A 25302-nucleotide genomic window follows, 5' to 3' on the forward strand; every position below is an offset into this window, starting at 1 on the left:
GGCTTTCCTTGCGGGGTACAGCACCCACGCGGGGCGGGAAAGGGACCTGTCACCCACGGGTGGTGGTTCCTCTAGCGGCTCGTGCGGGCGTCGCCTCAGCCCCCGGGAGCCGGGAAGGACGGCAGGCGCCTGTTGGGGCAGCTCCCCTCCGCCCGCGGCACCAGGAGTCGCCTCACCGCCTCGGAAAGGAGGGGCGCGGGAAGGAACGAGCCCCTACCTGCTCTCCTCCTCCGCCTCTCCGGGACCCAGCAAAGGCTCCTGCCCCTCAGCAGCCACCTCCGGACTGGAGACGGCGGCCGCCATACCCAGCCGCGGCCGCTTCTCAGCCCCGTAGCGCCGGGACCCACCCCCGGCCCTTCGCGCCCGCCGCCAGAGGGCGCGCGCGCCGCCCCCGCGCCTCCGCCGCTGGTGGGCGCTGCCGGCCGGGCGCGAGGGCCGGGGCCGCCGTCAACCGCCGGGGAGCCGGCCGAGCGCGAGACGCGGCGGGCGGGGCGGGGAAGGGGCCGTGAGCGCTGGTCACGTGCCTGGGGCGGAGCCAGTGGCCTCCCGCACGTCTCTGCTAAGCGCCTGCGTACGTGCGCCCGCCCGCGCCTGAGGCCGGCCCCGCCCTCCTCCCTCCTCCTCCTCCTCCTCCCTCCTCCTCCTGCCCCTTTCCCGCCCGCCCATGTGGTGCCCCAGCACCGGCCGCGCCGGGCCGTCGGGTGAGTGACCTTCGCGGGGCGGACGGGAGGCGGTGGGAAGGGGGGCCGCCAGCCCGGCAGCCAGCCCGGGGAGCGGCGGTTGGTCTCCGTGCGGCTCTCAGCTGAGGGCGAGGAGGAGCTGTACCCCGCCGGGGCTCTTCCCTCCCGCCTGCGCCCGGCCCCGGGGGGCGCTGCGGACGCGTCCCCGCCGCCGGCTGAGGGAGCCTCGCCCCGCGGCGGGCTACCGACCCCTGGCCTGGCGCGGGGGGACGGACGGGATGTCCGGGGGGCTGAGGGGGCTGCAGGCGGCCGTGTCCCCGCCGCGCCTCGGGTCGTTGACAGGCCGTTGGGCGCCTCCCCCCGCCCCTTCCCGCGGCCGCTCAGGGGGCGCCTGGGTCCGGCTCGGGGCGGGCGGAGGGCTCGGCGGCCTGAGGGGGTTCCCGCCGGTGAGGCTGGGGGGGGCACCTGCCGCCTCTGGGGTCGGCAGGGCACCGTCTGTCCAGCCCTGCACTTTGGACCCGTAAATGTTCGGGTTAGGCTCCGCATCCGCTGATAGCCACATACAGAGCGAGGGGAGGAAGGGCAGGTAGGCAGCGGCAGGAGCTGCTCGGCGGTCGGTGTAACGCTTCTGGCTTAGGCCCCTTTGTTTATCCGCAGGCTCCTCTGTAACCCGTCGTGTGAGATTGTTGTGGGGCTTCTTTCTGACTTGTCGCCGTGACTTTTTTGTGATTTTTTTTTTTTTTAAGCAGTCTTTCTTCTATTGGAGGGAAAAGTAAAAAAAAACCATGACCTGACATTAGTTGGAAGAGAGGCTTTTAATAAAAGTGATAGGGCAGGGAAGTTAAGGACTCAGCCTTCTAAAACACATATACCTCCTTGGCTTTTTCAGGTTGACTTCTTGGTGGGAGCTGTTTCATATTCATGCGTAGAAGCGGTAGTCTTGGCCTTTAATAAAGTCTTTATGTACTTTCCAGTGGTGTTTTTCTTTTAACTGAGGCTGCATGCACTGGATAAAAATGAATAGCTGACCTTTTATGTGTTGGATTTTGAATGAATTTTTGTGTCTGTTCCTGTGAAATAAGTGTACGCACCAAAAATTTATAGTTAGTATGCAGTATGAAGCTTCTGGAAGCAAAAACACTCTTCCTAGGGCAAGAGCCTAATCATATTTTATCTCTAGGTTTCCTTGTCGTCTTCTCTGGAAAATACTATTTTAAAATGTAGGCCTTTTTTTAATGGATTACTTCTTAATCTGCCTTTGTATCTGTTACAATTTATATTTACAATTATGTAAAGCTTACTGTGTTAGCAATATACTCGTTGAACGTTCATAACAGAGGTATTGTGTCTTGAGCTACAAAACCATGCAGCGACTTTATCAGGTCAGTGCTTCCAGCTGACCTGTCTTACAAAGCGATTGTGATGTGACGTGTGTGGTATCAAGTGGTAGCAATCCTGTTGCATTCCAAAACAAGCTCCGCTGATTCATTTCTCAAGTTCAAACTCTCACTGCTAAAATACACTCTTTATTGCTACTGTGAAGTTACACATCTTCAGCCTCAAACAGTGGATTTGCCTTTTCTGAGAGTAAAAGTATTTGTAATTATGTTTCCGTGTAGATACTGATGGGCAGTGACTGAAGCATGTCTAACCCTTTTCTTACTAAGATAAACAAAATGGGAGTATGACCCCTATTTTATCTCAGTAATATTTCTGACAACTTCTATACAACATACTTCACGTACTTGAAATACATTTTTGTTAAAGGGTTTTCTGTACTCTTTCCAGTAGTGGTTTAATCTTGAATCTGATTAATTGAAATATCCTGAATTACTTTAGAGTCTTTATTCAATCAATGAAGTAGAATACAGGATGAGACAACCCTTTCACCTCAGTCAATGTTGCATTTAAATATGATGTACTTGTCTAGAAACTTGTTTTGGCATTCTTTTGGTGCAACAGAGAGAGCTCATCAGGCCAGCCTTCGAACTCACAGCAAAATCAATGTCTCAATGTTTTCTCTCTTATTTGGCTTTTATTTTTGAGAGGATTTAAAAAAAAAAACAGAACAACAAACAAAACATGCAAGGCTGCTTTGTTAAGCATCAAAATGTTCATTATTATTTCTTTTCACAATTACTGGTAAGCAGTGTACAGATAAAACTGCAAGTCTAGTTTTACTATATTTTTGGCAGCATAGGTATATTCTTGTGTGTACTCACTCTGAACTGTCTACCCAGACTCCATAGAGGGTCCACTCTGTGTTGCTGTCTCTGTCTCCACCACCCAGTTCTCGTCTAGCACCGGGAAAATACCAAGCTGTCCCCCTGCTCCAAAAAGCAGAGGGGGGGGACACACTTGCAGAGGCAGGCAAACATTTCCTGTCTGACACCCCAACAGCACGTGAGGTCAATGGATATATCCAGAGTGGGCAAGAAGGAAGATTGTATTGAGGTTGTGGTTCTATTAGACAAAGCAGATAGGGATCGGAATAATAAGATTACAGTGTCAGCTGTTTGGGACTGGTGGAGAAGGAAGTAACACTTTCCACAGTGTTAAAATAGAAGGTCCCCACTTTGACTTTCTGGTGATTTCAGGTATTTATTTCTGCTCTGTAATGACTGAACATAGAACCATTGTGGCTTTCTAGGATGCTTGTTCCAGTATTCGAGTACCTTAAGTTGTCTGTAATTTCTATTTTAATAGTAACTTACTCTAGGTGTTAAAGTGTTTTTCTTTTTTCTGTATATTAATTCTTAAGTATTGTCTTTTTAGAAGTGCAAAGGAATGTATTTATTAATCTGACTTCTATTTTAACTTGTTATATTCAGACAAGTTTATTTTAAGAATGACCATATTAAAGTATGGCAGAATAAATGAACTTTGGATTAAAATGAAAAAAACCCCCATGAATTAAATTACACTATTTTGGAATGTGATGAAGTTATTTAGACCATCTAGTATGGAGGGATCTGGAAATACTAGAAAACAGTGAAGATAATTTACTAACCAAGTCTTTGATTATTAAATCTGTTGTTTTCTTAGGTGTACTCGGATCCTGGACCTTTTTTTTTCTTTTTAATTGAATAGCCTCTATCCTGCTGACCAAGAAACCAGATTTGAGTTCTCTTTTCTTTTTTTATTTTTTTCTTCCTTCCTCATTGGAAGAGCACAGTAGTGGCTCCCTGTTCACTTCAGTAAGTATTGCTTTGAAAATAATACTCAGCTTGCCTAAAATCTTGTTGGCTTTAGCTATATTTGAGCCTGTGTATTTGCTGAAAAAGAAACGATACTGTTAAGGATTTTGACAGCATGATTTCTTCCCTGAAGGGAGTGGGAGCATAATTTTCAAAACTGTAAGAATGAGTTGGTGAAAATTGGAAAAGAGTGGATAAAATAAGGGTTAGGATGTATGCTTAAGATGCCAATGAAGACAAGTTTACAAAAATAAGCCTTCTCTGCATCAGTAACTGGAGCTACTTTTTATTTTTCTTACAAATGAATAATTGCGTAGCTAGAGATCTAGTCTTCTAGTTGTTTAAAACCAAATATCGTTTCAAGCTTACATCCTGAGATGTGCTTGTGAAAGCCCGTTTTGACTGAAAAGTTTTTATCATCATAGTTATATCGACAGGACAGAGATCAATACTACTCTTTCTTTTATTGGTTCAAGTAAAATACAGTTAGGACTGGTTGAAGACTTAGTTCTGTGACCTTATATGCCTCTTTGGTTGGCTTGTCATCAATTATGTAATAAATTTCTGGTTATATTAGGTATGTTAAATTCCTACTCCTAAATTCCATTTTCCTAAAAAAGCTAGAGTTTGTATTAACTGCCTTTTGTATTTTGTTTAAAATGAGAAGAATTGACCTGAATGTCAAGGTTAACTTCCTTGGAATAAAATGGTATGGCTTTTCATTAATACACAGACCAGAATAAGAAACTACTTTGTGTTACAATCAATGAACTTGCCACTCAAGTTAACCCCTTTAACTGCCTTGTTTTTACCTGTTTTTTTTCTAGATGTCAGTTTGCTGCTAATGGGTGTAAGTAAATTAGATGTCTTGTACAGAAAGCTCCTCCTCACTAAAATTTTCATCAGAGGATGGGGAAAGCCAGAGGATCTGAAAAGGTGACTTGTTAAAAAATAACAGCATAAACAGTTACTTTATATTAAAAGAAAAAAACAACGCTTGAAGTGCCAACAATTGCGACTATCCTGTATTTAAAAAAAAAAAAAACAAACATACATGTTGAAGTCTGTTTTCTTCTGGAAATCATGTGTTTCCATACCAAGGGATAAGCTGGATTTAAAAGAAGTCTTAAAGGGATTTGCTAAATCTTTGTTTAAAGAGGCTTTTCTTGAGAGAATGTGTATGTGTTCAATTACATTTTTTCACTTATGCCTATATGATAACATACTTCAGGCAGCATCTCTGGAAAGTGTTTTCTAAAACCAAAACTTACTGAATTATTGCAGAGTAATTGTTCTGTTTAACATTAAAGAGGATGTTGCAAGCTTGCTGTAACTTCTTAATGAGCTTTAAAAGTGTAAGATGTAATCAGAAGTTTCTCTGATAGCCCAAAGTAGTAAATGCTTTCTTTGTAGATGTCTTGAAAATAAGAAAAATATGGAAGTACCTCTTAATTTTTAAATATTTGCTGATTTCTATTAGTTATTATTAAGAGTAACACCTGGAAGTTGAGCACTTGCATTTAAGTTTAAAAATTAAGTGACTGAATATATATATCCTGCATCATGTAGCATTTAAATAGGAAATGATAAATCTGCATTTAATAAGCTAATTCTTATGTATTTGAAAATCAATAAAGAAAACTAAAAAATACTGAAATAAAATTTTGTTCACTGTGGATAGCAGTGGAGTTATGTGGGGGTTTGTTTTTTGTTTTTAAGTCCAAGTGAAACATCTCATCTTGAAACAGCATTTGGATTGCTTTGTATGTCTTTCTTCAGTTGATTTTTCTCTTAAGTAGCAGACTTTCCTCCAAAATGAGAATGTTGGATTTTTAAAATGTTTAGTTCACTTTTGTTGCAATAAGGAAAAGATGAGGGTTTTTGTTTTGATTGCAGCATTTCTGTATTCTCTGTGTGTGTACCTGAAATGGGACATTTTAATGTTATCAAAACCCTCTCTTAAAAACTTCTACGTTCTGGGTGAGACATGATGAAGCTTCACTCATCCCCATCTCCTCCCAACACAATTGCTATCTATATAGGGGAACTTCTGACTAATTCTGCTGTTAGCTATTGCAATACTAGGCAAGGCTTTTCTATTGCATGGGGTCTATAAGGATAACCACACTAAAGTCAAACAGTAATAAAAAAGCATTGCTGGTAGTAATAATGGTGTTGGCTATGGCTCTTCCTTTTTCATAGGGGGGAAAAAACCTCTCACATGAGATGAAAAGCTGTAGGGGAAACATGAGGCAAGCCTGCTGGCCTGCTGGTCTGAAAAGTGGAAGAAGAATTTGTTCTATGTATTGCCCCTGAATTGGGAAGAAGGTGAGCTGTTCCCGAGCAGCCTGGCTTCACCTGGGTGAAGAAGGAAGAATACTGCCTCCTCCTGATTCCTCACACTGGCTGGTGGGAGGAGGGAGTACCACTCCCTAATATGCATGCCTTGTCATGCCGGAAACAGTGTCAGTGTTGTTTGTCTTTTTTAACTGATCACTGTGAAGCTCCATCATAAGAAATTATTAAATTTCTTATACTTCAAGCATTAACTGAGATTGACTGATACTACAGACTACCCTGCCTAGATGTAATCTCAAGTTTTATGTGCACACCCTTGATGTGATGGCTGTTGATATCCTAATGCTTTATCCTCTGCTCATTAGCAAGAGTTGAAATTCCTCAACACATGCAAGATTTAGCCTTCAGTATCCTCCTAATTACAGAGGAAATACATAAATGCAGTATTTTTAGAGGATTTACTAAATCCTCAAGCAAAACATCTTTACATTTAGCTTACCCTCCATACTCGTGCCTCATACCTTTATGCTTATTTTCTCAGAAATACTTAATGCACTTGCTGTTCTGTATAAGAAAAGCAAAGGCTATATAGAAGAGCTATTTCTGATATGGTGGTAAACAGGATTTTCTTTCTGTCCTTTTGGTTTGGTTTTCTCTGTTGTTGGGAAGGTGAACAGATCATTCCTGTTATACTATTGTTCTGTACTTTCCACACAAATTGGCTGTTTTAGGTGGTCAGGTAATATCTTTGTGTGTATTTACAACCATAAGAATGAGTAAGTTATTTTTAGCATAGAGTATTTAAGATTGAGAGGGCAGTCTTGAGGACATCCAGTCCAAATCCCTATTCGAAACAAAGCTAACTTAGTTGATTCAAGTCACTTGGCACCTCATCTATTTGAGTTGTGCAAGTCCCTTGAGGGTGGAGATCATTCATAGTTTGCCTGGGCAGTCTTTTCCAGTGCTTAACCACTATCACTGTGGAAAAAAATCTTTCACTGTGTTCCAGTAGCAATTTCTTATGTTGCAACACGCAACCATTGCCTCTTGTCCTATCACAGTCTAGTTTCATTTTCTGTGTGAGACACTGCAGCCCATTTAAGTAGCAGAAGAAAGCAACTAGATTTGCCCTTTAGCCTTCTGTTCCCCAGGCAATGCAAACCTTATTCCCTTGACCTGCTGGCTGCCCTCTTGCTAAATGTAGAGGGTATGCCATTGGTCTTCCTAGTTGCAAGGATGTGCTGCTAACTGTTCAGTTCGCTGTCCACCAGGAGCCTCATGCCTTTTCCTGCAGGGCTGCTACCCAGCTGGGAAGTTCCCAGTCTGTATTGTTGCATGGGGCTGTTCTGTCCTAGGTGCAAGATTTTGCAGTTTTGTTGTTGAGCTTTAGGATGTTTGTTGACCTGTTCCTCCAGCTTATCCAGGTCTCTCTGAATGGCAGCTCTACATTCCAGCTATCAACCTCACTCTCCAGTTTGTGTCATGAACTTCCCGAAGTGCTGCTGGTAACTTGTTTCAAGTTAGATTTCAGATCATTGGCAACTACACTTTGATGTTGGCAGTCCAGCCTGTTTTTTCACTCATTCAGTCTGTATGGCCCCAATGTGGCTACAAGGATGTGTAAGTGTAGGAGGTTACTATCTCTTAATTTGGCCCTGAAAAATGAAGTAAGTTTTCAACATATCAGGTGTAAAATACTAACTAAGATCTGTGCAACTGCAAGCAATGTACCTGAGCTTTTTTTTTAATAACTTAAACACATTCTTATATACCTACCCTATGGTAGCCTGATTAAACTGTAAATGCAAAGCTGGCTTCGTAACTTTTTTTTTTTGTGTGGCTTACTTTTGTTCCTGAAATTTTTTATATATATATACACACCTATCTTCTCTTTTTTTTTAGATTAAAAGTTGAATCTTCTCTACTTGTTTCCTTTCAACAGAATATTTGAATTCAGAAAGATTATTGGAAACAGGGAAAAATGCCAGACGCTGGTTTCAAAAGATTACCCAGTGTTCGTTGACAAGGTACTTAAAGGCAAGACATGATGCAGTTTAAATCCATTTATTTTCCTGATGGTGTATAAAGGTGAAATCAACTTAGTACTTACCAGGCTGCTTTTATAGGATAGAAGAATTGAATCTTGATGTCATGTGAATCTACATTTTCCTGATGTCTGACATTATCACAGCGTGACCTGCTTTGGGATTGACAACTGGGGACTTGCATTAGGGAGTACATAGAGGTAGGGTGGTGAATGCACCTCTGACAATATTCAGTTAGCTTTTGCTGATCACCAGTGTTCTGACAGGTGGCATTAACTGACTTCACTGGTGTTCTCAGTTGCTTTGTATCAAGAAAAGGACATTAGAATTTATCTATGAACGAAGAGGAAGTGAGGCTGTAGAGGCAAAAGAAAGCAATGTAGTGTGAGTTCTCAAATGCTCTTGCTTGGAAAAAGGAGGCCCTGTGCTTCCAAGTGAGGTGTGCAGATAGAAGTAATCATTGCCCTGAAGACTTTTCAGTTGAGAAAGTGTGAATAGGGGGTCAGAAATGAAGAGTAGTTCTAAAGCCAAATAAATGCACTGGTGGTCAATGCTGTGGCAAGCCAAATATTTTAACAGTTTGCTGTTTTCATTTTTTTTCTGGGTTTTTTATTGAGCTGCTGTGGATAGAATTAGGAGGCAATGGCAAAAATGTGAAACGGGGTTGGAAGGGATGGGAAAATGATCAGTCACACTGACTACTAGCAGAGAGTGGAAGGAGACTGAGAGAATAAAGCAGTGGCTGTATAGATGCTGTTTATTTTTTCCCCAGTAATACAGTAGTTGGGGGAGGGGGGGTGTGAGGTGGGATGTCAGATCTTAAAGCTCAAAAAATGCTCGAAACTTAGTATGTGTTATGGAAGTTATTTCAAATGGGATAGCATTACACCTGATTCCTTGATTCCTTGATTCCTTTAATAAAAGCACAGTTTGAAACAAATGTTTTGACTGTGTTGATAACACGTATCCCTATATTTGAAACAGACCTCAGCTTTGGGTTTTTTTATGTACATTTTATCCTATAACAAATTCTTCTAGTTTAAGAGATTGGCTTTTGGAGCAAGTTAAACACTGATATGAAAAATACTGCTATCATCCCATTCTTTCCGTAGGTTGAGGAGCAATCCGACTGTAAAATCCTTGAGGGGCACTTCATTTCCCCATTGGCTCATTATGTCCCGGGTATCCTGCCAGTCGAATCTCTTGTGGCAAGGTAGGAGAAACCAAGTGGTATTGCCTTTCTGGAACTAGTACTGCAGAGAAATAAGAAGGGTCTATAAGTAGTTTTGTTGTGAAGGTAATTTATCGTAATACAAATTATCTGTAAAATATTTCAAACTGGTTTTGTACTAATGTGTTGAAATAGATTTTGATCTCAAAAGTGAAAATAAATCTTATTCATGTGGTAGTTTAATCTGTGTGTAAATAAATAAAAAGTCTCCTAGCAAAGTATGTCCTTTGCTAGGGGACTTTTTTTTTTTTAGTGTAGAAATCATATTGTACAAAGCTAAGGAATACCCTGGGTTTGTTTAAATTATTTGTTTGTTTTTTTCCAAATGAACAGGATGCTGGAAATAAAGGATACTGTAGCCAGGACAGTAGTTGTTTGTTTTATACGTAGCAGGAAAAGCTGTTTATATGAAAGAAGCATGTTACATTGTATTTGAAGGAACCATTCTAGCCTTCCATTTACATTGAATACAAAAATACTGTATATGTACTGAAGTAGTAAGTTCATTGTAGCAAGAGAATCTGGTGCCTTTCTTAGTTGGCAAGCCAAAAAAAAAGCATCCTCACAGAAAGCTTGATGATCCCTAACACTCTGAAGATGCCTAATGGCATTTTTGCTGGTTTCACACTAACACTGTGTTGCAGTTGAGGAGTGGGTTTGGAAAGGGAGCATAATTTCTGTTTGCTTTTAGTTTTGAGCTAAACTTTCATGATGGAATTTTTTTTCCACGTTTTGTTTAATAACTTAAAAATTAAACATAAAAGTTTGTCAGCTCAAGTTGATACTGCATTGTCAATTTTATCAATATTACTGGTGGATGTTTTTATGTGCACTTAAACATGTTACACTAAGGATTGTCAGAAAAAGTTTGATAGTCAAAATATCAGTTCTCTTCCGCCCCTCCATTGGTTAGAGAAAGAAACTGTCTCTTAACATTATTGGACTAATTAGTACCATACTGGAAAATACAGTATACTGATTATTTCCTTATCTGCGTTCTCTTACAGTTTGTAGTCAAGTTACGCTAACTGTTACATTGGACAGTATTGTTACAGTTTTTAAATGCTTTACAAATTTTCCTTGAGATCATTGTACATTGTGTGAATATTTTTTTCTGAAGTGTAACACTGTTGTACATAACAGTGCTCCATCTTGTGGGGAAAACACTAGTGGCTCGGAAGTGATTTTTTTTTTTTCCCCGGTAGTTAGACTGTAAATAACTTGGGTAGCAGCAGAAGACATTAAGTGACTGATGTTGGGTGTATAGAATAGTTTCATGGTTTGTACATTGGGTTTTTTATTTTTATTTTTTTAATTTAAATATATTGTTCATCTTAATCTTCAATTTCAGCTGTTGTGCCCTCAGGAGAGAACCAGCAATGCTGCCTAGGAGAGCTAGTCATACTTGTTTAGGCTGCTCTTCATCTGAAGTTCCATTTCTCTAGTCTGCAAAATTTAAATTGTGATGATGAGGTAGTGGTCTTTTTTAGGAACATGATCTTTCAGCTTGGCTCCTTTTCTTGTTTGGCATTTATTCTGTCCTACTTTTAGATTCCTTTCTTTGCTGGATGTGTTTATGAAAAATGATATTGCTGAATCGCTGGCAGTTTGCCTGCATGGATTACGAAAATACTTTATTCTTTCTTTTTTTTTTTTTTCCCCCTAGATTAATTTCTCTGGCGCAGCTTGTAAATAGATATACTTACTTTGCTAAAATAGGTGTTTGTTTCTCATAGATTTCAGTTCATCATACCCAGAAAATGGAATAGCAAGCACAGACCTGTGTGCATTCATTTAGCAGGCACTGGAGACCATGTGAGTATGTAAAATGTAAAACTGATTGTTACGATAAATTAAATAATCAGATTTTATCGTAATATATGTTTGTACATCTTATCTTTAGCACTTTTGGAGGAGACGCACATTAATGGCACGCCCAATGATTAAAGAAGCCTGTATGGCTTCCCTGTTGCTAGAAAATCCTTATTATATCCTTTTGTGGAAAGCATGATATTCTTAATGTTCTCTCCAGAAGGTAGACGACTTATCACACTGGTATAATACCTACTTTATGGATCAATTTCCAATGGACTTTTCAGTGGTTAGAAGCAAAGTATGACCATTGCATGAAACACAAGCTGGAACACAGTTAATATAATATGCTACTTGTACACCAAGTATTGCTTTTCTGATTTTTTTGACAATGTTTTCTACAGCTTCTTATGTAGTCATTAGAGTAAAAGTTCTGATGTGAATCTGTGTACTGATCGAAGTACTGATATGATTCCTTTAGCCATGACGGAGTGAAAACCATGCATTCATTCTACATAATACTGTGTGATTTCTGCATGTATTAATGACAGAAAAGAAAGTTGCCTCTCCTGCCTTCCCTTCTCAAATGCAACCCTTTGGTACCTCAGGTACTTTTGAGAAACTTACGGCTACCGTTTAAGATGTAGTTTTAAAAAAAAAAGTGAACTTCTGTCCTATCATCAACTCACCAGTAAATTCTATAACGCTGTTAATCTGTTTTATTAAATAGGATCTCTGGTTACACTTTTTTCCTACCCATATATCTGACAAAAGTAGACTCTTACGTTGCAAACTACATCATCAAACTACATTTAACTTGATTTACTTCCAGTTAAACATTGGGAATTTAAGTTCTAAATTTTAATTAATCTGTGCTATTTATGTATGTGATTTCTTTTCTTTTCTTTTACTTTATTTTTTTTTAATTGCCAGTTCTTATACAGAAGTTTTTAATTTTCTTTAACTTGAGTCCTGTACATGGCTGTAGAAAACCTAAGGATCAACTGTAAGTATTACCATTACATTTATGGATAATGTCTTTTTGAAATACCACTTCTTTTTTTCTCAAGAAGCTCAAAGTAGTATAAACTTGGATAGCTTATTAAGAAAAAAAAAAAATCCCAAGCATGGACCACTTGTAACGTGCTAATGTGAAATTGTCTAGCCTTTGCTAGACTGCTTTGTCATTTTTTGTGTTAAGAGATTGAAGTGATCAGCAAAGTTTGCACAAGATGAACTTGCAGTATAGAGTGAGATGCAAGCAAGTATGAGTGCAAGGAAGTACCAGTTTATCTTCCTGATTCATAACTGTGCACGTACAAATGCTGCAATTATATTTCAGACAACTGTGAATAATCTTTGGTCGGATAGTGTATTTTCCTGTTAAAATTGCTAAGAATTTGTTTTTTCAAGATATTTTAAGGATTTACAGTCAGACATGTAAATAAATCTGGTGTTGCTTGTTTGTTAGTCAGTGGAAACTATGCAGTATTCAGTATTTTACAGGACTTGCTCCCTGAGTCGGTTTCTTAAATGTGAATCTAGAAGCCTAATTAGCCAGTCCTGTTTTTTTGCTTTTCACATTTTCCGAACCACTGGAGTATAAACAGAATTCAAAAGATATGTGTCTGAGGCAAAGCTGTGGTTTTAGTCTACCAATATTTCTTAAAGTCCAAATAAGAACTGATGTTTAAATTGTTTTTAATCCTAACTTGGACATTTAACATGAGTAGAAGACTCATAGAAGGTGATTTATTTTTAAACCTGTCCGTTCTATTAGGACTTCACCAGGAGCACTGTCTCACACTACAGCGTTTTATATTTTCTAGATTTTATTTAGATTTCAGCATTTGGATTTCCTAAATCCAAAAGCTTAAAAAAATTACTTTTAAGGAGAAAATTTTAATTCAAAAAGTTTCTATCTTTTTTCAAAGCAGATGCTGAATTTTATTTATTTTGACATAAGAACCACTTTTTTAAAGAAAGTGAGTTACATTTACCAACTGAGATGATTGTTGTAAAATTGCTTTTTTGATAGGAAAACTGCTTAGACATATATATATATAGATTATTGCATTTCGAAGTGTAGGATTATAGGAAAGTGACAGGAGAGAGTGTGTGCTGGAATACATCCATTGGTGGGTTTTTTCCCCAGTTATTGAGGATCTGATGCAGAAGAATAAATTAAATAATTTGGTGAGGATATTCTAACTCCATTCTTGGTTGTCTAGCTTGACAGCTTAGTATATGCATGATGTAGAGAAGGATTCTTTGAAAGGGGAGTGCTCAGTCTAGTACCCCAACCAGTAATCGTCACTCTTCGATATGAGGTTACAAAGCAGCAGCAGCAGTGGTTTTAGTTAATATGCTAGTAACAGTGTTTAATAAATATAGTAGCTGGAGAGGCTTGAGGAATCTCATAACAAAGCTGTAGGAAAGAATTACACTAGCCTGTAAATACTGGTCTGCAGCAGCTATGTTCATTTCTCCTGTGGCTTGCACAGTAAGCTTTGTCCTTGTGCTTCAGAGTGTCTCAAGTGTGATTATATGCTGGCAGAAGAGGCCAGCCTTTTGTAACCTGACTGTGTGATACTGAAAATACACAGTCCCCCTCCCCAAACTAGAGGTGTATTAATTGCTCAGTAAAATTAATTTTTTTTTTTTCCACTATTTAGAGTCCCTGTGATGGTTCAGCTGAATAGCTTTCTACTTTTTTTTTGTTTCTTCTGTGTTTTAATGCTTTGCAGTACACTACATGAATTTCTCAGTACCGTGACAAACTTCCCCCTTTACAATTTCAGTCGTACAGTGACACTGATGAGTGCTTCCAAAGCTGACATACTGATTGCTCTTCAAATGTTGTGTGCAATTTTTCAATGATGTAAAACAGGTAAATAAGAAAAAAAAAAAAAAAAAGAAAAAAAATATTGTTTCTGCAAGCGAGATAGTGTATGTCTAGGACTGTATCACTTTGATTCTATTTCTAAAAGATCCATTATAACGTTACAGGACACAAGATTACTACAAATGAGATTCTAATGTTAGTAATATCTGTTTCTAGAAGACCAGGCTGTCAGTGATATTACATTAGAAGCTTAGTAGGTGTCTATTCCTAGTACTCATTTAAATGAAAATGTACAAGTGCCAGAGAATCTGGACTTGCTTTTTATCCTGTTGAATCAACAGGAGTTCAGCTCCAAAATTCTCTGTGTCATCTGGCTTTGTATAAAAGTTCATATAGAATGATGAGAACTGTCAAAATCTAATCTAAGAAAATAAATCCTATATTTTCCTTTTCTGGGGAGAAAAGACGGTCATGTTTAAAAAATGTCTCGGACCTGTTTGTGATGGGAGGAGCTCTTGTTCTAGAATCGGCAGCTCTTTTGCACTGGCTAGAGAGAGAAGGCTATGGACCGCTAGGGATGACTGGAATATCCATGGGAGGACATGTAAGCTTTTATATTTCCTGTTCAGTAATTTTTGGTTTAACTTCTCATTTGATCATTTAGCATATGGAAATAATTCGTTTTATAGTGTTCCTCTCAGAAGTACTTCAAAATAAACATTTAGAGTCATGAGAAACAAATTGTTTGCAATGCTCTTGTTCTGTGGTGCTGAATTAGTATAATCCTCAATAAGTACTGACAAATCATAGAGCCTTTTGTCAGCCATCTCCTGACAGGCTTAATAAGAATATAAGTCTCTCACATAATTATGTTTTTTTTCCCCAAGGAGCGGGGGGAGAAATGTTTTCTGAAAAAAGGTCTGTACTGATCAATTGCTAGTTCTCCCTCTTAAACTTTTGTGTTTGAATGCATAGTGTGAAATGCCTCCTCTTTATAGGCATGTTGTAATTGAGTTGACTTTTGGTGTCAGTTCTCTTCTCAACTCATCTTAATTCCCCCAATCATTGGTATTGATTAGAGAAGATTTCTGTGGTGAAGTGGATAACATGTTGTGTATGACACTGTGCATATTCAAACTAAAACAGTAGTGTATTAGTAAGATGCTTGAAAGACTAATACACAGTTAAAACACTACTGCTTGTGTCTCTACAGATAATCATTGGTCTGTGAGACATAGGTACAAAGCTTATTAAAACCACATACCTCTGTTTTGCTGATCCTTGTTTGTTTGTTGCTAGGAGCTAAGTAAATAATCTGGTAATGGTAGTGTTTACTGAAAGGAAAATAATTTTCCCCCAAAGCACAATTTTCTAACTCTAAATGTTGTAAATGTACAAAGCACCTTTGATTTACATAAACATCACCCTGCTGAAACAACAACTTCTGTGTTAAACATGTCTTCCCTGTCTTATTTGTAAGTTGGATTGGAATTCTCAAACTGGTATATGCACCACTAACCACGCAGGCCGCTTCAAATGCGGTGCAAATGCTATGGGAATAACCGAGTACTGTGTCCTATACCAATGGTCACATACAGCATAAGTATAGAAGGAGGCAAGATCTGCGACGGTGACTTTGGAAACTCCTTTGAAACTTTTTTTCTTAGTCCAGGAAGATAAATTTTTGGCTAGTCCTAACTTACTTATAGGACTTCTGGTACTATTTAAAACCAGGGAAATAAGTCATATTTGATGTTGATCATCTATAGAATGTGTTTTACGACAGAAGGTAGGTAGCATTAATTCAGTTCTACTGATGGGAAGAGCTGGAACTAAGAAGAAAGGAACTAAGAAAGAAGTCAGACTTTCTGGCTATCGGAACATAGATATGTGGTGTTCTTGTAACTTATTATAGTTCAGTTGTATAAATCCCTTTATTAGAACATCTGGCCCAGACATGGGGTATTTTGTATTAAGGGGTTTACACTGTTGTTCAGTTTAGAGCAATAAAATAAAACTTGTCAAGAACATACCATATAGGGAACTTCTGTACATTGAGCTTCTTTGCTCTGTTTTTTTTCGGGATAAACAAAAATGTGTTCTAAGAACTGATGTAAAAGTAACAATTTAAACCTTAAAGGACAGAAAAAGGGTCCACTTAACATGCTGAATTCCTTCTCCTCCACATTTTGTTTCTGGTATACAAATTGAAAAAGTATAGAATTTTAAATAGTTCTTCTCGTAGATCGCCTTCATTTTGCCTTGAAATAAGCTTGCAAGAGCTGGATGAAAATGCTTTGTAGATGTTTTTCATGGTGGTAAACAACTAAACAGTCAGAATAAATATTCTATTGGGAATTCTTATAACAAAAACCCATTCAGCCTTGAAACTAGTCCTATCCAGAGCAATGTTTATTGCTAGGGACATCACTGAAGAATAGGCTGTGTCTTCTAAATAGGTGAAAGTATATCCAACTGTGACAGTCCTTAACTGCTTTGGCACTGGGTATTTGGTTGATACTGTATTGAAGATGAGAGAGTTCTTTTTACCATATTGTGAATTCAGTATTAAAATACATAATAAGTGCCTTTGATTCTAGATGGCTTCACTGGCAGTGACAAACTGGCCTAAACCATTGCCATTGATTCCGTGTCTTTCCTGGTCAACAGCTTCTGCGGTCTTTACTACGGTAATTAACATATATTTTTGTTAATGTACTAGAATGTAATCAGATATGTAAGTTAAAAGGATTGGGTTGGCCACATTCACCTTTTCAGTTAGGGCTTTTCGTCACCCTTCGGCCTCTTATTAGTGACTAGTGGCAAAACCCACCCTTCCTGCTGAGGATATACAACACATGGTAAGGGAGGTAGCTTTGAGCTACTTCAGTGGGTCATGTACCAAATTAGGGGCTGGGGCTGGTTTGTGGGACAATGATTAGAGTTCTGGTCTGAATGTGGGAAGGTGAGAAAGCAAGCTGTGAAAACATGTTTTCTTCTGCTCAAAGCCTGGCTTAAATAGTTGGGTGATAATGCTGCTACTACCATGAGGGGTACCTGTTTTAACTGCTGCTGCCAGGGTAGGTGAATGAATAGACTGGCTTTGACACCCATCATTGGTTTAGCCCAGTCTAGATGTGTATAAACCCGAAGTGGGACCGGTTTCTGCCTTCTTTTTTTTTCCTTTTTGTTTTCTTGTTTGTTTGTTTTTTAAAGGGAGGTGGGTTTCCATGTCCTATGTTACAATATGTGCTTATGCTTTGATTCCAATAATTCTGAGGGTTACCTGGAAACTTAGGGAAGTCCACTGGAAAAATCTGGTCACAGAGAGCAACAGATCAATTTTCTCTGTATATCATTATTTTAGAATGATCTCTGGGTTTTACTTGTGTACTGGACGCTTGTGTTTATAATCTCAGGGTGTGTTGAGCAAGGCAGTGAACTGGAGAGAGCTAGAGAAACAGTATTTTACACAAACTGTTTATGAAGAAGAAATCATTCAAATGCTTGAATACTGTGGAGTAAGTATAGTTTATTTTCCCTATTTGCTAATATTTACATGTGCAAATCTAACAAATAATGTGACTTCTTTTTACTTCCAGTAAAATAGCTAAAACATGTTTGCCTGTGTTTCCTTATGCTTTTGATAAAGTTAATCTTTGAAGGAGAACCTTCTGAAAAACAGAAGCTAATATTTTGGTTGTATAATGTGTGTTAAGTATAGCCCTTGCTACAAGTTTTTTCCGTTACCACACTTAGTGTAATCTGCAACATAAAATTAATTTAATCAAAACATTGAAACTGTAGATAATATTTCCCAGTAACTGGCTTTATAGTCTGGGAAACCAATAGCCTGGTGTGTAAATATGAAAACATGATTTATTGCCCTTTGAAGCAGTTGCTTCCAAATATTCAATGCTGTAGAATATTTTTAGTATGTAGCAACATTAAGTTACTTTACTAGTTTGTTTAGAGTGCTAGGTCTCTCTATTTCTGTTTCTGTGTGTGATGCTAGCCCTCCCTCAGCTTTAGACTTTGACTGCACAGGCGGTTGGGATAAACATGAGGTATAGCTTTTGTAATTAACTTCTTGCTCCTTAAGAAATATAATTTATTGTCTGCATATTTTTTTTGCTTTCCTCTTGACTCTTTTTGACTAGGGTTGAAAGACTCTTCCCAAGGGGAATTTCATTGCCTCACTGCTCTTTTAGATTGGAGTGATAACTTTTTGAGACTTGCTTTTATGTTGCAACACTGTCTTCTAGCCAATTATGATAAATAACTTTTTTCCTAAGATTCTTCGCTTTGTGACATTTTTCAAGATATTTCAAGATATTTCAAGATATTTTTCAAATATCTTAACGACAGGAGAAGAGGGGCTGGAGTAGAGATAGTTACTTAGCCGCTTGCCATTTTTAAGTAAAATACATTCCAGGAACACTGAGGGAGCAGACAAAATGAAAAGGAGAAACATTTCAAGATGTTCAGCTTGTGTCTTCCTAGTATTTAGAGACAGTAGATTTTTCAGTCCTAAACCTAACGTTAGACCTGGTCACATATGTTTATTGCCCAGGAATTCAAGCTGAAATGGCTGTAATTATAAATTCAGAGTTTAATATAGAATTAAAACCATACATTTTTATGTATAAGCTATCATATATAAGTACTTCCTGCATTTTTTAAGCTGACAGAAATGTAGAATGAAATTATCAAGAGGTTATGATGATCAGGATTTAACTGAGTGACATGCAGGCTGAAAATAACAAGTACTGTGAGCAGTGCTGTTTGTATCTTTTTTTCCTGTTTTTTTAATATTGAGTTGATCTTTAAAATAAGATTAACCAACTGCTTTAAAGGAGAAACCCTTAATAAATGACCTGTTTTCTTTGTTTAGACAGATTCTTTCAAGATGGGACAAGACTTTGTTAAAAACTTCCCTGACGGTGTGGACAGTCTGGAGGATGTGGAGGTGACTTCCAGAATGTTCGACCTTGATTCATCAAACAAGACAGTATCTAAAGAAGCTGTTCACAGCTTTACCACGAATAAAAGTACTTTAAGTGCCTCATCAGAAAGACTCTTAATACAAGATGCTCCTAAAATGCAGTGCATAAATCAAACATTTTCAACCAGTAGCAATAGCAATAAAAACTTATCCAGCCCACAAGGACACAGGATAAATAAAAGAAGAAAGAGTGACACTTTACAGAGAGAATCCTTAAGGTTCATGAAAGGAGTAATGGATGAATGTACCCATGTAGCTAACTTCTCAGGTATGTGTTTATTTGTTTTAATGTGCGGTTTGGAAAACTGAATAAAATACGTTGGAAGGATAGGTATTTTCTTCATTCTCCATTGTGTAAACCTGCTGGCACCTTAGCTGAAATATGAAAATATCTTGAGTGTTATTCAGTAGCATCTATTTACCACTCCATTTCCTAATGGTTTTTCTGTTTCTTCTTAATGGCCAACTAATGGTAATTAAAAACTTGCCTTTCAGTATCTTTGCTCATTTTTTCTCTGCCTTGCTGTGGCTATTTTCAGGTATGAGTTAGTGCAAATTTGTATTATTTAAAAGAACAAAACAGCTATGTGATGTGAGTAATATCTAGATCTGATTACTCTGCTAATAGGTTTTTCAGGCAGATTCAAGTAAATCTCATAAAGCAGAAATATGATATTGACTTCAGATAGAAAGTAGCTTACATAGCTGAGAACCAAGCTTGAATGATACTTTTAGACAAGTGTGACCAATGCACAGAGGTCCTTCTGGGACGATGCAGTCTGGTGAATATAGTGTTTCCCAAGACAGGCGTAGCATATAGAGGGAGCTATAGCCCAGCGAGCCTTAAATCTGATGAACCTGGGTTTTGTGGCATCTTGGACAAATCCCTTTCAACGGCCCACTTGCAGGCAATGCAAACAAGTGATTTCTTCCTAGAGCTGATTGAAAGGGTTTTGCTGGAGTGGGGGCTTGGAATTGCTTTTGTGGCAGTCCATTCTGACAAAATGGTTCAACTGTGCACGTACCCATCGAGGACTACCACTAGGACACATCCTAGAACATACTTTGACTTCAGACAGGTTTCTGACAGAGTTGTCTTTGAATGTCAAAACATTCTTGATACTGAGACCCTGCGCCACCTCATTTTTTAATTCTGGCATTCAGTACTCCACTGGTAAATGTTAACAAAAAAAAAAAAATCCAAAGATTTCTACACTAGCATAGATTTCTTGACTTGGACAACGTCCCAGATCACTGCTAGCCAGGGATGTTTTGTGACACATACCAGTGAAGTGCTTTCCTTGAAGTTTTAAACGTTATTTCGATAGACAGAAAAAAACCTGTAAACTTTATTCTAAGTACAGACATTCTTGTTTATATAGACACTTATCCAGGTATCACGTAGCTAAAGCATTGAGCTTTCTTGAAACTTAAGAGGATTGCACTTGTCAAAGTGATATAGTCCTTCTCCCAGGTCTTTTCATGCTCTGGGAGAAATTGCATCCCCTGCAAGGGTGTCCTTGGAGCATGTCTAGAGAGGAGCTTCAGAAAATCTGCCTAACATTCAGATTTCGTGGAAAATTGAATGGAAGGCTAGAATCTATCTTACCATTACATATCCTCTATACATGATGTAGTATATATGAAAGGAGAGGGTCTGAATTATTTGTGGCACCCCATTGTCAAACATCTTGGCTGGTCAGTCTTTACCATACCACATATATTCTTTGTGAAGAGAAAACTGTTCTGTGTTCAACATCATTTTGGTGTTATTTTTCACAACATCATTTTGGTGTTATTCCTGTTAATCACTAATCTGATTGGTGCAATTCTGGTTATGAGTAATAAATATATATAAACAAAATGTTGGGATTTTTGTGTTGTAACTAAAACATGTAGGAAACAGAAAAGAAAGTGAACATATACTGCACTTTGTCTGACCTCTCATGAGAAGTTGTCTTTTTTCCTCTCCTTGGGGAAAAAAAATACACAAAGCTTCTACTCTATTGAATTTCAGATGTCTCCTCATTCTTTTTGCTGGGAAAAAAAAAAAGAGATCTCGGAGAACTGACCTGAATGCTATAGAGTTTTGTTGATAAGAGGAAAGACAATTCTTCTATCATGCCTCAAAGACTTGCGAAGTTTTCTACTTTGAGGGAGGGAAGGGGATTGATTAGTTTGTTTTTCTACTGATGGCTTCACTACTGTAATGTCAAAAAGCAGATAAATTCTGCTGGAGACTTTAGAAAACATAATTTTATTAAAGCTTAGAATAATTTTAACTTTTTTAGAAATAGAGAGCATTTTTACAACAGAAATCTCAGCTGACGTGTTTGTATTTCTTACCTTAGATTAATTCTATTTTGATTTGGTTTTCTTTAGTTCCAGTTGACCCAAGTTTAATCATAGTTGTACAAGCTAAGGAGGATGCATATATTCCTCGAACTGGGGTGCGCAGTCTTCAAGAAATCTGGCCCGGATGTGAAATTAGGTATCTGGATGGAGGTCATGTCAGTGCCTACCTCTTCAAACAAGGACTCTTTAGGTAAGGTAAACAGGAAAGTTTAAAAATAGTTGAGAGCTTAAAACCATAATTTTGAGACACATAATTCTTCTTCTAAAAGCAAGTCTATAATTACTCTAAAGCAACAAATACCAAATACTGCTTTGAAGAATGAGTTGTCGGAACTGAAATAATTTTAAGAGAATATCAGCATTTCCCTTTTATGAGCAAAGATGAGGTGCAATGTAGCTCGGATCGTTCAGTAAGCCAGTGGCGAGAGAGTGATCCTTCTCACTCTTGTTTTCCTACAAAAGCTTTTAGTTAGTTTGTTCACTGGACACTAGAAATATTTTATAAGCAGTGACCGCTTATGTTGTATTGCGCAGCTGTTGTCTTTTTGCAAATGTTGTCTTCTGAGAATTAAAAAACCCACACAATTGAGAATTAAAATATAAGCTTCACTGCAAATGAGTAGTACTTGCATGAATTCTTGCCTTAGTAATACTAGGCGCCGACTTTCTGAAGACAGTTATATAAATCAGTTATATAAATGCAGTTCCTTAGCTTTAAAAACTCAAATACTTGTGCTGTTAATTTTAAAATAGAAGGAATTAGTAAGACTATACATCGCATTTAGGAAGTCTAAGCAACAACAAAAAGGAATAGCAATATACCAGGTCAAGGGATGCTAACCACTAGCTTATTGCTATTTAAAACTTCAGCCTTATTTTATGAGATTTGCTCGAAAATTATAAATTATGCATGTGACTCTGACCCATTTCCTGACATGTTTGAGTAGAAAACTCCTAATCCATTAACATCTGCACTGGTATTAAAGTTGGTAAACAGTCCCACTCATTCCTGAAACATAAATACGTTACTGGATTGAAGCGAGAGATCCCAGAAATCAGTGAGGGAGAAAAGACTACTAATATCACGTTTTTATTGAATGCTGTTTTGAAATTGTGATGATAGTTTTGTAAATATATTTGTAAATATATGGAAATAGGCCATTTATATCTGCCCCTTCCCAAATTATACAAATGATCTTCTTTTTTCTTGTTTTAGACAAGCGATTTATGATGCATTTGACCGCTTTCTTCAGAAATATGCAGTTTAAAAATCTTCGTAATGTATTCAAACTGATCTCATTTGTACTTCTGCTTACTGGAACTCATATTTGGAAAACAAGCCTCTTGCAACATTGAGTAGATGGTTGCTGACTTTGACTGTTGTAGGTAACAATTATCAAAAATGGTAAAGTACCAGCATTACTTTCATTTCAACCACATTTCTGACATTTCACCACCATTTCTGACACACTTGCTTCAGCTTTACCTGTGAAAAAACAATGGCAGCATTTGTTAGTGCATGAATGGTTCATGTACTTCATGTTTCATAATGTTGTGTATTCATTTAATTCCGAATAAATTCTGAATTGTGTATCAGTTGAAAACAGACCAATCTAAGTATTGAAAGAATGTAAAATTTGCTGTCGGGCTAAGTTGCTCACTTGCATTTAGTGTATTTCTAGTTTGTTGCAGGTACCTGGGTTTCCTCTTGCTTCCTCGTTCCCTTGCTGTTCCTATTGTGTTGTACTATGGCTTTGCCAGCACTCAGCCTCTTGTGTTTGTCACTGATTTTCTCTATTATGAATTGAAAATGAGCTATAATAGAAGGGGCAGCATCAAATCTTGCAAAAAGAGACTTTCAAAATTCAGTGAAGAGTGAGAGAGAGATATTTTCATTCAATGCGTCCATGAGATTTTCCTGCCACTGAATCAAACCGTGCCATTCCAGAAGAATCATGTAGCAATTTATTGATCGGTTTCACAAAACTGGCATAAGTGAAAATGGAGTGTCTGGTAATTAATTGTTTACATGCATTGTGTTGAGTAACGAACTTTTTCTTCCAGATTTTTTTTTTTAGAATGCTAGAGTAAATAAAAATGTAATCATTTTTCTTTAGAAGCAGTGGCACAAAGAGTCTGATTCTAAGCAGTTAAATCAACAGCAGATTATATGGTGCTATAAAGATCTGTTGGAAATATTTCAACAGAGGTCCTTTTTAAAGCGCACTCAGTGCTGACATGAAAATACAGTTTCACTATATAATATTAAAAATGTATGTGAGACTAAGGGTTATCAAAACAGTTGGGTTAGCTCCTTATTTTTCAACACTGTTTTTTTAATTGGATGGAAAATAAAAAAATTAGGATTATGAATGTGTTTAAGAAAATCTGGCCTGTTGTTTCCTCTTTTGGGATCAAAAATGCCAACAAATTACAGTAGAATAAAAGGTTGTCATGCATCAGCTGTATGTGGTATCTGTCCACATCTTATTTTGTGGTAATTTCCTGTAACGTTCTTTTAAAGCTAGTTTGCAGAGAAGTTTAAAACTGAAACACTTCAATATTAATTTTAGTACAGTAATGACCAGAGTTATACAGAAACAAACAGAAAAATCCAGCCATTTCTTGGAATATGTGACTTCTACACCTTTCAAATCAAGTACTTCATTGATCTCCATGGTTAGCATAATGGTTTTTAATAGGCAGCGTATGAAGCAAACAAAGCTCAGTTTATATAAATATATTCTCTTGAATTTTAGTCTGGCAGACAGGACTAGTAACTGAGAAGAAATCATGGTTCACTTGAAGATTAGATAAGTTCAGGTAAAACTGAAGTGTTACAATTTGTAATAACCCAGATTATTTAACATACAAATTTACTGGAAATGCAAAAGAAGTTATATTCTGTTGGAAGTTAAATTGCTTGTTTCAAGTGGTTTTTCATAATTTCTTTAGACAGTGTGGGTTTTATATATAGTGGGAGCAAGTGTGAAGTGACTAGTACATTAAAATATAGTAAAACACTGGATGTTGGAAGGTTTGAAATAAAATATAAGTAAGCCTACAAATGTAAAATTGAAGGCTTAAATACTACACTAAAAGATTTATGGGGTTTACGTTTTACAAGCTCATTCATCAACTAAGAGTGTTTTACAAGACCATTTTCTGCTGTTCACCAACTTTTTTAGATCTCGCATTTTAAATGTATTTGTCTGCTTTATGTCCTGTTTCTGTTGCAGCTATGAGAAAGGGAGATGACTGGTAGCAAGGGAAAGGGCTTGAATAAATGGAAGAGAGAAAAGACAGATTTTGTAAGGTGGGGAGTAAGCACAAAAAAAAAACCCCATCAACTTCTCTACGCTACAAAGCATAACATGCCAAAGTAAATATTTTCAAAACGCACAATACTAGGAATTACATAACTGATGGGAACCTGACATCCTGAGGTTAGTGTTCTGATGATATTACTAACAAGGTTTAACTTGCCAAAAGGGCATACTGTTCACAGAAGAGATTTATGCTAATGTAACTCCTGTTTGTGAGAGTGTCTTTTGGGATAAGTAGTGAAAGACTGGTCTCTGACAAGAATGAGAAATCATGCTTTGCTATGTAACTGTAATGTTGCCAAATATGAAAGCCCAGTAAGAAGCATTTAAGAAATTTCTCAGGTTAGGATGACAAAAAGGAAAAATGAGCTCTGTGGTCTATTTCTGCCAGTTATCAGACACAGGAAGCTATTAGCTGGTCTGTGAAGGGGGGAATCTTGCTGCGTAAATGTTTTTAACCTTTGGAAAATTGACTTTTTAAACCAGATTTTAAGGTTAAATCCTAAGA

At 38.0% G+C, this 25302-nt stretch overlaps 1 protein-coding gene across 3 annotated transcripts; it reads left to right on the forward strand.

Moving 5' to 3' along the window:
* The first annotated feature begins 667 nt into the window (after window positions 1-667).
* Window positions 668-24818, forward strand: ABHD18 (abhydrolase domain containing 18). 3 transcript variants are annotated; one of them, XM_059826787.1, is made up of 14 exons: window positions 668-701; window positions 3726-3877; window positions 4705-4813; window positions 8118-8202; window positions 9333-9433; window positions 11188-11266; window positions 11355-11439; window positions 12242-12269; window positions 14574-14712; window positions 16709-16798; window positions 17528-17629; window positions 19003-19381; window positions 21496-21658; window positions 22685-24818. In XM_059826787.1, exons 3-14 carry the CDS (start codon window positions 4722-4724, stop codon window positions 22734-22736), a joined length of 1395 nt encoding a protein of 464 aa, XP_059682770.1. In that variant the 5' UTR covers window positions 668-701; window positions 3726-3877; window positions 4705-4721; the 3' UTR covers window positions 22737-24818. The 3 variants fall into 3 exon arrangements, with proteins under 3 accessions (XP_059682770.1, XP_059682771.1, XP_059682772.1); XM_059826788.1 differs by lacking the exons at window positions 668-701; window positions 3726-3877; window positions 4705-4813; ... (4 more) ...; window positions 14574-14712; window positions 22685-24818 and having other exon boundaries at window positions 12263-12269; window positions 21496-21662; XM_059826789.1 differs by lacking the exons at window positions 668-701; window positions 3726-3877; window positions 4705-4813; ... (5 more) ...; window positions 14574-14712; window positions 22685-24818 and adding an exon at window positions 15013-15026 and having other exon boundaries at window positions 21496-21662.
* Window positions 24819-25302: the final 484 nt, after the last annotated feature.

This window comes from Gavia stellata, chromosome 19, assembly GCF_030936135.1.
Source record: "Gavia stellata isolate bGavSte3 chromosome 19, bGavSte3.hap2, whole genome shotgun sequence".
Lineage (NCBI taxonomy): Eukaryota > Metazoa > Chordata > Aves > Gaviiformes > Gaviidae > Gavia > Gavia stellata.

Bases quoted from the DNA above. Each gene is read 5' to 3' on its own strand.
- ABHD18 (XM_059826787.1), top strand. From the start codon at position 4,722: ATGGGTGTAAGTAAATTAGATGTCTTGTACAGAAAGCTCCTCCTCACT. The intron at 4,814-8,117 runs GTGACTTGTTAA...TCCTTTCAACAG, and splicing joins AAGCCAGAGGATCTGAAAAG to AATATTTGAATTCAGAAAGA. The intron at 16,799-17,527 runs GTAATTAACATA...TTATAATCTCAG, and splicing joins CTTCTGCGGTCTTTACTACG to GGTGTGTTGAGCAAGGCAGT.